The sequence below is a fragment of the Candida oxycetoniae genome, assembly GCF_023343755.2.
Source record: "Candida oxycetoniae strain CBS 10844 chromosome Unknown scaffold1, whole genome shotgun sequence".
Taxonomy (NCBI): Eukaryota; Fungi; Ascomycota; class Pichiomycetes; order Serinales; family Debaryomycetaceae; genus Lodderomyces; species Lodderomyces oxycetoniae.
In genome coordinates this window covers 454,322-468,165 of record NW_026055370.1, presented here as the reverse complement: position 1 = coordinate 468,165, position 13,844 = coordinate 454,322, and the positions used below count along the sequence as shown (strand labels likewise).

At 38.4% G+C, this 13,844-nt stretch overlaps 5 protein-coding genes across 5 annotated transcripts; 3 read left to right on the top strand and 2 right to left on the bottom strand. All coding sequences in view use genetic code 12, as the record gives it.

The window, feature by feature from the left end:
- Nucleotides 1-477: 477 nt before the first annotated feature.
- Nucleotides 478-3,227, top strand: KGF56_001662 (uncharacterized protein; the record flags this gene model as incomplete). Its single annotated transcript, XM_049322809.1, has 2 exons — nucleotides 478-751; nucleotides 2,128-3,227. The coding sequence occupies 2 exons, from the start codon at nucleotides 478-480 to the stop codon at nucleotides 3,225-3,227; spliced, it is 1,374 nt and encodes a 457-aa protein (XP_049181389.1).
- Nucleotides 3,228-3,358: 131 nt separating this feature from the next.
- Nucleotides 3,359-4,264, bottom strand: KGF56_001661 (uncharacterized protein; the record flags this gene model as incomplete). Its single annotated transcript, XM_049322808.1, has 1 exon — nucleotides 3,359-4,264. The coding sequence occupies one exon, from the start codon at nucleotides 4,262-4,264 to the stop codon at nucleotides 3,359-3,361; it is 906 nt and encodes a 301-aa protein (XP_049181388.1).
- Nucleotides 4,265-6,691: 2,427 nt separating this feature from the next.
- On the top strand, nucleotides 6,692-9,196 carry MSS4 (1-phosphatidylinositol-4-phosphate 5-kinase; the record flags this gene model as incomplete). Its single annotated transcript, XM_049322807.1, has 1 exon — nucleotides 6,692-9,196. One exon carries the CDS (start codon nucleotides 6,692-6,694, stop codon nucleotides 9,194-9,196), a length of 2,505 nt encoding a protein of 834 aa, XP_049181387.1.
- Nucleotides 9,197-10,247: 1,051 nt separating this feature from the next.
- KGF56_001659 (NDE1) lies at nucleotides 10,248-11,951 on the top strand (the record flags this gene model as incomplete). The annotated part of the gene is made up of 1 exon (XM_049322805.1): nucleotides 10,248-11,951. One exon carries the CDS (start codon nucleotides 10,248-10,250, stop codon nucleotides 11,949-11,951), a length of 1,704 nt encoding a protein of 567 aa, XP_049181386.1.
- Nucleotides 11,952-12,320: 369 nt separating this feature from the next.
- On the bottom strand, nucleotides 12,321-13,664 carry KGF56_001658 (uncharacterized protein; the record flags this gene model as incomplete). The annotated part of the gene is made up of 1 exon (XM_049322804.1): nucleotides 12,321-13,664. The coding sequence occupies one exon, from the start codon at nucleotides 13,662-13,664 to the stop codon at nucleotides 12,321-12,323; it is 1,344 nt and encodes a 447-aa protein (XP_049181385.1).
- Nucleotides 13,665-13,844: the final 180 nt, after the last annotated feature.

Below are 13,844 nucleotides of genomic sequence, written 5' to 3'. Positions count from 1 at the left end.
CGCGCCTTTCCCCCTCTTTTTTTTTCAGTATGGCGTCGAATAGGAAGAGTTGATTATCCACCTCGGCTCAAGCTCAGCTTTCTACATGTTTGAGCTGTCAAATAACAGTTACGCCCCTCTCTATTGTCCCACGTGACTCGAACCGTCAAATTCCTGTTCTTTTCAAAGTATATGTAATCTCTTTCCCCATCCCTTTCCAACTTCAACGCTTTTGTTTCTACCCGCGAAAAAAAAAAATTGAAATTTCACCAAATGACTTTTCAACGAATTTTCGGATAACTTTTATTCTATAGTTATATTACACCTATCTATTCTTATTCAATACCCGCCTACTTGAGTTGTTTTGAAAGCTGATAACGTAACTTTTGGCTGGTTAAAATCTTTCTTAGAATCAAAGCATACAGACGCATTCTTATTGCAAGTTGTCCACACCGGTGACCTGACCCCACATATCAATCTTTTTTTTTATCCTATACAATGTCATCTGCACAGTCTACCTTTAGGAAAGTCCTAAGATATATGTGCACCACGCATTTCTGGGGGCCTGTGAGTAATTTCGGTATACCAGTTGCGGCAATGATGGACTTGAAAAAGGATCCTGACCGGATTTCAGGACCAATGACAGGATCATTGATTCTTTACTCGTGCGTGTTTATGCGTTACGCTTTAGCTGTCAGACCTAAGAACTACTTGTTGTTTGGGTGTCATTTTGTCAATGAGTTGGCTCAGTTAGCTCAAGGATACCGGTTCTGTGTTTATCAATATAACAAAGAGGATGAAACCCCCGAACCGGTGGAAAATGCGATAGAAGAGACAAAGTAAAGAAAGCTCAACAAAGAACGGAAAGTGACAAGTGAGGAAAAAACGGTGATAAAGGTGTCTACTACAACAACTATGATCTTGCCAACGTTTACCCTTTATTTTTTTCATTTTTTTTTTTTCATTTTTTCTACAGCGTTTGATTGGAAGGTTTTTCCCCACCAGTGGTATAATCCACTTTTGGTCCTCATATTCAGTTGACATTTGAACTATCTCAACCGCTCTCCTCGTGTGTAACTTATAGACAAATCCTAATGATTGTATATTGAATTTTTATCTCTTTTTTTTTTGCTTCTTTTCCGTGAATTTCCTTGTATATTATTTGATGACTTTTAAAGGCTCGGGGGGGGGGGGGGGGGGGGGGGGGGGCACTATCGAGCAGAGCGACACTAGCGAGCGAAGCGAGATAGTGGAGCAACACTAATTAGCTGCCAGCGATACTATCGAGCAGAGTCAGCAACACCAATTAGCTGCCAGCGATACTATCGAGCAGAGCCAGCAACACCAATTAGCTGCCAGCGACACCAATTAGTGTTGCCCCACTATCTCGCTTCGCTCGCTAGTGTCGCTCGCTAGTGTCGCTGTCTCCGAGTACAACCAAAGATTGTTTTAGACAAGATTATCTCATACAATGATTGAAAATGTGTCTTTTTTTGATATATATAGAATGGAGAGATTACCTTTTAATAATTTTTTACTAGAAATGGGTGCAAAAAAATACATAAAATAGAAAAATTGTTCACTATTCAACACTATCAACACTGTCTCGCTCTACTCGATAGTGTTGTAACAAACTACAAAGTGCTCCACCAGCGAGCAAAGCGAGATTGTGTCACTCCAAGTACAACCAAAGATTGTTTAGACAAATATATCCAACCTCTAATACTCTAGTGGGTAAAGCTACCAAGTGCTGCTCACTAGGGCCGTAGTATTGTAACAAGCTACTAAATGCTCCACTGGCTAGGGGTGTAGTGTTGTAACAAGCTGCTAAGCGCTGCTCACTATCTCGCTCTGCCCGATAGTGTCTATCGCCCGCTAGTACCGCCCGAGAGTGCCGCTAAGTTATTTGCTTAGTAGAAAATGGGTGCAAATATAACAACACATGGTAGCCGCTAAATTTTTCAGTTGAATCACGTGACACTTCATTTTCTGGTGATTTAACCAACGACTCAAAAGAAAGTTGGAGATATAAAGAGTAACAACCCAGCCAGCTCTGCCTCCTAGGGACCATTCGGCCAGCCAGCTATTGAGAATCCAGCTACTATTGAAGCATGCGGCTCGCAGTATTCTTTTTTCTACACATTTTAGCCATAGTACAAGCAATATACACTCAATCGAAAGTCATTCTTGCAAATGATGAGAATTTCAACCAAATCATCACCCAACCAGGGAAATTTACATTTGTTGATTTCTATGCAGACTGGTGTCGTCATTGTAAGAAGGTCCACCCTATGATTGACCAACTATCGGAGTTGTTTGCCGATCATCCCGAGGTTCAAATAGTCAAAATCAATGGTGATAAAGATGGCAAGAAGATGAGTAAAAAATATGTTGAAGTTGGATATCCTACTTTATTGTTTTTCAATAATGATCTGGGCGAGAAAGTAGAGTTCAATGGGGCTAGGGATGTTACCGCTTTTAGTAATTTTATCCAACAGTTGAGTGGAATCAGATTAGAGCAACAAAAGAATGAAGAGGGAGAGGAAGAAGAAGAAGCAAAGAGTAAAAAGGAAATTGTGCAAGATGTCGTTAGATTGACACCGGAACTGTTTGATGAGCAAATTCAAAGTAAACCATTTGCTATTGTTTCTATTGGTGCTACTTGGTGTTCATTTTGTGAGGATTTCAAAGGATTATTTAAGTCATTAGCTACTACAGCCTTTGCAAGGGAAAATAATAAGATTTTATTCGGACAATTTGTAGTGGATGATTTTGAAAATGGGGATATTGTACCACAAAGGTACAACGTTCAATCATATCCTACTTTGATTTTCTTTAAAAACAAAGATCTTGAAAATCCAGTGGTTTATAACGGTAGTAAAAAGAGTCTTGAAAAATTAGTTGATGCGATCAATTTGTTTACCGGATCAGCTCGTGATTTACTGGGTGGTTTGAAATCTGGTGCTGGGGTAATCAATGATATTAGTGACAAATTTAAAAAGGAAATGAATCCAATCGAGTTGTTACAGGAACTAGAAATGCTTGAAGATAATGAAAGTATTGTTTTTTACAAATCCATTTTAGAGAGTTTGATTATTGATCAGCTGTACATTGATTTAGAAAAAACCCGAATCGAACAAATCTTGAAGAATGATGCTAATCAGTTGGATGGAGTAACTATTGATTCCCTTACCAAAAGACAAAATATACTAAAACTGTTAAAGTTGTATTTGCATAGACGACAGTAATAGACATAGATAGAGGTAACGAATAAAACAAAACAATTTAATCTTTTCTACAATTTATATAAATTAGTTTTCTAATGATGACCTTCTATCTATATTCTCTCTCCCCTCCCCCTTTCAACTTCACCTCACCTTTACCACTCAACAGGGTTGAATTTCTGCACCAATCGAACTTTATCAGGCCACACCTTTCCACCAGCCAAGATACATTCATCAACAATCTGTCTGACATTGTTCGGCTTACACAACCCCAACCAAATATTCTTTCCATTGGGTTTTAAGTAAATTATAACATTAGCGACAAATTTATGTCCGCCAACATGGTTAACAAACGCTGCTTGAACACCACCGGGTGTTTTATCGCCATAATCTCGATATAATTCCTTTTCTCGAAGAACTAGATCAAGTTCCTTCTTCATGATTGGTGCAGTAATTCCGCATCTCTTATCTCTTGTTCTGTGAGAGCAAAAAAACACATATGCTCTGTTTTCATCTATACTTAGTTGTGGAATCGCCGTTTGTAATTCTTCAATCGTTGCAGGTTTAGGTTCCCGTACAAGCAAATCGAGCAATGTAGTGAAGACTTCATCAACTTGCAGTATGGAAACACCTCGAAGCCATAAGAAATGGGGTAAAATTAAAATATCACCCTTTTGCTCTTTAGCATACTCATCATCGGTGAAGAGTAAATCACCACCAAGAGAACAACATGATACTTTGATATTACCTAATTTGGTCATATTTGCATGTTGTGAGGCCCAGTTAGCTATTGCGTTGGATAAGGTGCCCACAGTCCCAGTAGCATCATGCGGCCAATCCGTTTTACCAGTGGCTATGTTCAAATGCAAACCATATGGTTTTGTTGAATGCCACAATGGTTCTGATTCTTCATATTTAATAGATTTGGGAAATGTTGCTGTACAGTTATCGCATGTTTCTGAGCAAGTACTAATTTCAAACCCCTTTCCTTCTATTTGTTGAGTTATTGATGGTTTGTTTGAGGTTTCACCATTGGCGAAGAATCTATCTAGTATTGCCATTTTGGAAGCGATGAGATCAATCTATTTTGGTGCAAAGGGGGACAAAGGGAAAAAGAACACAAAATGCAAGTTAGCTATTGGGGGTTTTTGAAGATCTAAAGTTTTTAACTTATCGCTTTCTACCATAAACGCCGTGGTGGAAACAAACCTACCTAGTTTCAAGCGACTTTTGTTACTAATCTTCAATAGTCTTTTAATAATCTTCAATAATCTTTGGAATTTTTCACAATTTTTTCGCTATTCTCGGAACTCGAACCGAGAACTCGAACCGAAATATATTTGATCTCCATCTCAATCTAGAATTTAATAGTGTTTTTATTTACTCTAGAGACCTCTTGGGGGAGCAAGTAAGATACCTTGTGTATCACAACTTGTGGTAACAAGTAGACTATCGAGCAGAGCGAGATAGTCTATCAACTACTTTATAGACTATAGACTATAGACTATCGAGCAGAGCGAGATAGTCTATCAAAGCTAGTCAATATTGTAACAAGCTACAAAGTGTTGTACTTTCTAATGGGAGGGGGGGAGTAGCAGTATCAAGTTTACTCTAATGCAGACAGTATCTATCCATACTTATCCTTTGGATCTAGAAGTCATGCACATAATGCACAATTTCAAGCACTGGTGTTGAATAATGGGATTTGTGCTATTGTTAGACAATGTATCGATAAAAATGCAATTGTCAACTTACATGAGTGCAGGGTTTGAATGTAGATGTTAGTAACAACACTAGCAATACTATCGAGCAGAGCGAGATAGTGTTGTGACAAGCTACTCAGTGTGAGTGTTGTGACAAGCTACTGAGTGTGAGTGTTGTGACAAGCTACTGAGTGTTGTGACAAGCTACTGAGTATTATGACAAGCTACTGAGTATTATGACAAGCTACTGAGTATTGCTCCACTATCGAGTAAAACGAGTGTTGATTCAGCGCTAGATAATATCAATAGGTTGAATGCCAGTTTATCGCCAATCCACTATCTCGCTTTGCTCGATAGTGGAACAACACTCAGTAGTTTGTTACAAATGGAGCAGAGCAAGATAATTGAGCAATACTCAGTAGCTTGCTACAATACTATCTCGCTCTGCTCGATAGTGTTGTTAGTGTTGTTCGTCGGGCCCTTTTCACAATTACTCCTAGCTACGAGTAATTAGCTAGTCAACTTTTTGCGTAATATGTAGCAAGCAAAACAAACAGGTGGTAAAATTCTCTATGCTTCAATGTTACAGTATGTAACCACTTCTACTACTCACCAGTAATTTGTACCTATCAACGCGAGATTGCAAAGTGAATATCATCACTTTCAATCAAACCTTATTTTCGCTAAAACAATACGACTCTCAAGCAGCACCTCTCAATTTAACAATAGAATGCAAATGGAACAAAAATGAAAAGGCAAACTTGAGCCTCGCAAGCCTTGCGGTGTGCTCCACTATCGACTGACACTATCGAGCAGAGCGAGATAGTGGAGCAACACTCAGTAGCTTGCTACAACACTATCGACCGACACTATCGAGCAAAACAAGATAATTGAGCAATACTCAGTAGCTTGTTACAAATCGAGCAGAGCATGATAATTGAGCAATACTCAGTAGCTTGCTACAACACTATCTCGCTTTGCTCGATAGTGTTGCTAGTGTTGCTAGTGTTGCACGATAGTTGCATTTATTCAACTGAATAGGAACATCTATACCAAACGAAAAACCCTTCACGAGCTGATATGCCCTTGTAGTTAGAAATCATCAGAAACTAATCAACGTTTGAGCCCAATTTACTGTAACAAGAGACTACATATTTCGTCATAGGACTATATTTCTTCCTCATAGTGTTATATTCCTTCGTTATAATTGTCTATCTTCACTTCTGTGTTTCTATTGTCTCTGGTTACATTACAAATACCTACTAAAAAGAAAACCAGGACGGCAACTTTCAAAACATGTTACAGTTCACACTTTATAGACCCGGTCAAGATACTCTAACCGACTCAGCCCCCTTCCTCTCCTTCCTACACCTCTCAACAAAGCCAATCCCTTCCAATCAAAGCCAACTCCTCCATCAAAGGTAAGGTAAGGTAAGGTCCCCCCCTTCACCTCTTCGACTAATGAACACCGCTACCAAGTGTTATATGAATAACAGAAAATCAAAAAGGGAAAAAAATCAAACAGGATTGATAAATTAACATTCTTGGGTTAGTTGAAAGAACAGAGAATACCGCTAGGGGAAGGGAGTAGTTGGTTGATATTCATTATATTGAGGAGATATCAAATAGTTATAGAATCCGGCAGGCTTTTTGGGTTTTTTTTTTTTTCAGGTGAACAGGGTCAGCGTGAGACGGTTGTTACTTTTATTGGGTCGTTACTTTTATTGGGTCGGTTCCTATATGGTAAAGCTTTATTGCTAACATTTCAAAAGTGAAGGTAGACTTATGATAGGGTTATCACAGAATAGGGCGCGAGATAGTCGTATATCTAAGCTAGATGACAAGACTAACTTAATGATGAGCGATAGACTAGAGGTGAGGAACGTTACCGGGAATACTTTGATATCATCTTGTTCCTCCTCCGTTTCGTCTGCTTCTTCATCAAGAACCACTACATCGTATACGTCGGCGCACTCCAATCACTGTAATAGTTGTCAAAGCTCAAGCTGTAACTATGATCATCGTGAACCCACAAAGAACATGATACAACTGAATAACAGCAACAGCAACGAGGATGACGCTTCTATTGAAGTTTCAAACCATTCAAGTAAAATAAGTCAAACAGAATCAACAACAGAAACGTTAAAACTACCGCTACCGTTGCTAACCTTGCAAAATTTGAGACAACAGGATGATATCAACTTAAAAGAGGAAAAGAGAGATAGTTTGCTCAAAGTATCAAGCAGCGAGGAACTATTGCCTGATGATCCACGTACAGCAAATCGCCAATCACCCTCTACACCAACGTCCTTCAAAGGATCACGCTCGGAATCTTCTGATATTTCTCATGATACTGTACCGTCTTCAGTAGAGAATCTCGAAGGAACACCGCCAAATGAGCTAGTACTTATCAACACAAGACAAGTAAGAACTCCCTCGGGAGAACACTCTGAGTTCCAGTTTCAATTTGGAACTAAGCAAGAGCTGAAAATGAGACTTTCAATCGACGTCGACCCATCACATTCATTGTCTCGTAATAACAATCACTCAAATACAGACATATCAACTATTAAAAATCTCACGCAAATTGAACCAACACAATCCTCATTTCATGTGGAAAGTAATAATACCCTTCCTTCTGATACACCCAAGGCGGCACCGCACATAGCAACAGCAGACGCGGCAGCGGCAGCAGCAGCAGCAAAAACAACAACAACAACAACAACAACAACAACAACAACACTTGATAAACCCAAAACATTGCGTCGACACACTTCACCAGCTAGAACTACATCATCACAACGACGTGTTTCTGATAATGAGAAAATCACTCAGCGTTTCTCCAATACAAACACTGCTTCTTCGATACAATTATCAAGGAACTCGTTGAATATTGAAAGACCAAAGGTAAGAAGTACATTTCCTGGTAGTGGTGGTGGTGCCGCTGCCACCACCAACAATTCCACGACCCACCAAGACCCACGGAAAAGTATTAATAGTGATATACGAAGAATGAGGGATTCAATAGTGATTCGGAGACACAATATCAGAAGAAGATTTACTGAGGATGAAAAAGTATTGGTGGGGAATAAGATTAGTGAAGGACATGAAAATTTTGTTATGGCATATAATATGTTGACTGGGATTCGAGTTGCTGTTAGCCGATGTTCAGGTGTAATGCGGCAACTAACCGATGTACAGTTCAAGCTGACTAAGAAATTAACCTTCAATTATGACGGGAATGAACTTACACCCAGTTCAAAGTATGATTTCAAATTTAAAGATTATTGTCCTGAGGTGTTTCGAGAGTTGAGACAAATCTTTGGAATCGATCCAGCAGATTATCTTATTTCGATTACTGGGAAATACATCTTGTCAGAGTTGGGCTCACCTGGAAAGTCAGGTTCGTTTTTTTACTATTCAAGGGATTATAGATTTATTATTAAAACAATACATCACCTGGAACAAAAACAATTACTACGAATGTTGAAAGACTATTACAATCATGTCAAGGTAAACCCAAATACTTTATTATCGCAATTTTACGGCTTACACCGTGTCAAGATGCCAATGTTTGGAGGAGGTGGCACGAGAAAAGTTCATTTTGTAGTTATGAACAACTTGTTTCCTCCGCATCGTGACATTCACTTGAAATTTGATTTGAAAGGGTCCACCTGGGGTAGATATACTACCGTGTTTCCCGAGGATACGCGACTGGGAGAATTGGCAAAGTACACTTTGAAAGATCTCAACTGGCTCGAATTGAAAGAAAAGATTGAGTTTGGACCAACCAAAAGGAATGTATTCCTTGAGCAATTAGCCAGTGATGTGAAGCTTCTTCAGAAAACCAATGTGATGGATTATTCTTTATTGCTTGGGATACACGATGTCAAGAGGGGAAATAGTGCTGATATTGCCCAAAAGCTTTCTGTTTTCGAACCCAAGTCTTCGGATAAAAATGCACTTATCAATACGAATCCAAGAGACATTGATCGTATTCAAGACTTGCCCCATTCAGTATACCCGGGGCGTTCGAAATATATATTTTACGGACATGACGGAGGCATTCGGGCTACGAATGCAGACGATACGCCTGGACAAGAAATTTACTATCTTGGTATAATTGATTGTCTTACTCATTATGGTTTGAAGAAGAAGTTGGAGACGTGTTGGCGGTCATTGAGTCATTCTAGAAGTACTATTTCTGCTGTTCCTGCAAGGGAATATGGTGATCGGTTTATTAAGTTCATTAAGGATGGAACTGCTTCATATAAGATGAAGAGAAATTGAGACGAGGGAGAAGAGAAGAGAAAACCTACTAAGAGTTATCTTTTGATAACTTCTGAACAGTTGGAAAAAACAAAAAAAAAAGAAAAGGGATTAGGGTTAGGAACTCCTTGTTCCTTATAGCTTTACATATAAATACATATGTAGAGAATGAGCACTATTGGTACCAAGTTACCTAGTGTTTCTTTTATAATCTGCATTAAAACAACAAAAAAGCTTTATGGCAAGATTCTATTTCAAGCACCATCTAAACACCATCTATAGTAAACCAAAACCCGCGCGATAAACTTACAAAATGGCTTGTTTCCCACTTTGATCTATATTTGCGCTACCGTAAATAACCAAGGGGTTTACTAGAATCGCCTTATAGTAGCAGAGATATTAGTTCAAAGAGATATCAATTCATAGAGGTGTGTAATATATCTGTGAATTTTAGTATGAATTTCTTTAAAGAAAATAGTAGAGTATGAGAGTAGAGAATAAGAGTAGAGAATAAGAGAATAAGAGTAGAGAATAAGAGTATGAGAGTAGAGTATGAGAGTATGAGAGTAGAGTATGAGAGTATGAGAGTAGAGTATAAGAGTATGAGAGTAGAGTATGAGAGTATGAGAGTAGAGTATAAGAGTATGAGAGTAGAGTATGAGAGTATGAGAGTAGAGTATGAGGGTAGTGAGATTCCCAGGTCCAAGTCCATATTTGTCCCAAATCTGGACTTGAACTTAGCTGGACTTGAACTTAGCCGTACTTGAACTTAACTGGACTTGGAAGCCCGTTTCATCACGCCGAGTTGCCGGATAGCTCTTTAATTTGCTTAATCTCTCGGTCATAAAAACTCCGCAGAAAAAGAAAAAAAAAAAAGAAAAAGAAGTCATAAGGATTGGTGGTTTCGTCTATTCATATAAATAGATATCGATATATATTGACCTCTTGGTTAAGTTGGGATTAGCTGGTATTTATTGCTAGTGGGTCATTGAGATTTTCTTTTTGCCTTTTTGCCCCTTTTTGCTGCCTCTTTGGCCCTAAAACATACCCTTGAGACCTTTGATAAGTTGCTATGTTTAAAAGCGGTTCAAGAGGTTTTTTTAATTCTTTGGGAAAAGTGAAATGCAACCCATTGGGCAGGTTTACTCCCAACCAGAGCGGGAATAGGTATGGGCCTCCATTAAAGTCGTCCTTCCCCTTGGGGAGAATTGTTAAATATTCAATTGGCGCTGTTTTGTTAGGTACGGTTATCAGCGGTGGTGCTATTGCATACAAGGTTTATCAAGAAAATAACCCCGTTAAACAGCTTCCTCAAACTCCGTTTTTCCCAGACGGGCAGAAGAAAAAGACATTGGTCATATTGGGTTCGGGCTGGGGCTCCATCCCGTTATTGAAAAACTTGGATACTACTTTATACAATGTTGTTATTGTTTCACCGAGAAATTATTTTTTGTTTACTCCGTTATTGCCTAGTTTGCCCACTGGTACGGTTGAAACGAGATCTATCATTGAGCCCGTTAGAGGTATTACCAGGAGATGTCCCGGGGAGGTTATTTATTTGGAAGCTGAAGCTACCTCGATTGACCCAGCTAAAAACGAATTAACTTTGAAACAAAGTACCACTGTTAATTCTGGTCATTCAGGTAAGGATACGGGATCCTCGAAATCAACTGTTGCAGAGTACACTGGGGTTGACGAGATTACAACTACTTTGAACTATGACTATTTGGTTGTTGGAGTTGGTGCACAACCTTCAACATTTGGATTACCGGGAGTTGCCGAACACTCTACTTTCTTAAAGGAAATAAGTGATGCTTCGACTATTAGAAAAAGGTTGATGGACGTTATTGAAGCTGCTAATCTTTTGCCCAAGAATGACCCTGAACGTAAAAGACTATTACAGGTTGTTGTTTGCGGAGGCGGTCCAACTGGTGTTGAAACTGCTGGTGAAATACAAGACTATATTGATCAAGATTTAAGTAAATGGATTCCTGATATTCAAAAGGAATTGAAAGTTACTTTGATTGAAGCATTGCCCAATGTTTTAAACTCATTCAATAAGAAATTGGTTGACTATACAAAACAGGTTTTCAAAGATACTAATATCAAATTGTTGACAAATACTATGGTTAAAAGAGTTGAAGATAAAATTCTTATTGCAAATCACAAAAACCCTGATGGTTCTACTTCAACTATGGAGATTCCATATGGGGTGTTAATATGGGCTACAGGTAATGCAACAAGATCATTTACTCGTGATTTAATGTCTAAAGTTGAAGAGCAAAAGAAAGCCAAAAGGGGATTGTTAATCGATGAGTATCTTAAAGTAGATGGAACCGATAACATCTATGCATTGGGTGACTGTTCCTTTAGTAAGTACCCTCCAACGGCACAAGTTGCATTTCAAGAAGGCCAATACTTGGCAACGTTGTTTAGCAAGATGCATGAGATTGAATCAGTAAAGTACAAGATTGAGAATCCTTCAGCCAGCACCGCGAATCCTGAAACGTTGGCTAGAAAATTGGCTAGGTTGGAGAAAAATTTACCTAAATTCCAATACAACTACCAAGGAGCATTGGCATATATCGGAAGTGAAAAAGCCGTTGCTGATTTAGTTTGGGGAAACTGGTCAAACATTACCAGTGGTGGTAATTTTACATTTTTGTTTTGGAGATCTGCTTATATCTACATGTGTCTTTCGGTAAAGAATCAAGTGCTCGTTTGTTTGGACTGGGCTAAAGTTTGGTTTTTTGGAAGAGACTGCTCCAAGGAGTAGACTTGACAAGAGGCTTGCGGGAGGAGGAGAAGGAGAAGAAGAAGAAGAAGAAGAAGAAGTGGGGGGAAACAATTAAGAGTTGTAGAGTAAAGTTTACCTTTTTTTTCTTTATAAGACGGTGATAAATATTCAGAATTTGTTCAAATCTTTTCGTTTCTTGTAGCAGGAAAACTCGTCATATTATGTCCAGAACTCTTGGTCAATCTGTGGTGGAGAAGCATACATATCTAGATATGTATTTAGGCAACTTGACTAACAGATTTGACTTTCAAGATTAATATTCTAAACGTTATCATAATACAGTCATATAAATACATTAAAATACAAAAGATAGATTCAAAATCTGCAAAAATATTTCATTCATTAACATTACTCTTCATACAAGTTTGGATAAGTGTAAGTAGGCATCTTGCCATTTTTGTACTCAGTCCATGCTCTTTCAACCTCTTCAAATGCATTATAGCCCCAAAGGAAATCTTGAAATACAGGATCAGCAAATCTATTGGGGCACCCTAATTTGGGAGTCTTGTCGTATAATTTCGAGTCTCTAATCTGTTGTTCTTCGCCATCATGCAAATGGTAAATATTTCTACAGTTTGCTGATCCTTGAACCACTTGAGAGCTCCTCCATTTCCTCAACAGTTCCGTCATCTTCAAGATTTCGTGAATTTGATCACGTGACTCAATTTTAGAGAACAAGCCTGCTAAAACAGCACCATCTTCCACAGCTTGTGAAGCACCTGAAGCCAAGTAAGGCAACGTTGAATGAGAAGCATCACCCAAGATAATAGCGTTACCCAGATTATGCACCCAAGTTTTCAACTCTCTTGAATCCTGCAATCTCCATTTTCCAACATCATCAATCAAGTTGAAAATCTTGTGTAAATCTTGGTCCCAATCTTTACAAACTTGCAATAATTCATCATGGTTGGCTTCCTGTCTCAAGACGTTATTAGGCAAAGTATCTGGACACAAGCCAACAATGTTGCACGTTTTACCACCTTGTAAGAAATACAAAACAATGTGTAAAGTTGGACCCCACCAAAAATGAATACTTGGCTTTTCCCAATATTTTTCCAAGCCAGGTACTTTTTTCATATCTTCAACATCAATCAATGCACGATATGCCAAGTCACCAGTATTATAAGCTCCATCGCTTTTACCAGTTAACTGTTCTCTAGTTCGAGATTTGACTCCATCGTATCCAACAATGACATCTCCAAAGTGAGTAACACCTTGACTAGTGGTAACTGAACCGTTTTCAAAGTCAACTGTGTCAACTCTTGAATTCAAAAAAATTTCAACATCCAATTCTTTAGCTCTCTCAACTAAACATTGGTGATAGTCGGCACGGTGGATATGCAAATACATTCCGTTGTACTTCTCTTTGACATAGGGTACCAAATTTTGTTTGGAAATGACTTCTCCAGTGCTATACCTATGAATGTAAATATTTTCCGGATGGATTGAAACGGCATCAACAGCATCTAGGCATCCCAAAACATCCAAAATCTTGGTAGATGGTGGTGGAATTTGTATACCTGCACCAACTTCACCCAATTCTGGCGCTGCTTCCAACAACTTCACCTTGTGACCTGCAAGTGTCAAGGCAATAGCTGCTGATACACCGCCCAATCCTGCTCCTACGATAACAAAAGTTAACTCTACTTTAGGTTTTTGAAATGAATATTTTGATGATGATGATGATGTCATTTCTGGTTGTTTTTTTAGGTCTATTTAAAGAAAGTCTCGATATCTACAGAATATACATTTTAACCAAGAGAGTTACTCAGCGATAACTGCCACTTATATATCTAGATCAATCTACTTGAATTATTGCAAAAAAAAAAAAAAAAAAAAAAAAAAAAAAAAAAAAAAAAAAAAAAAAAAAAA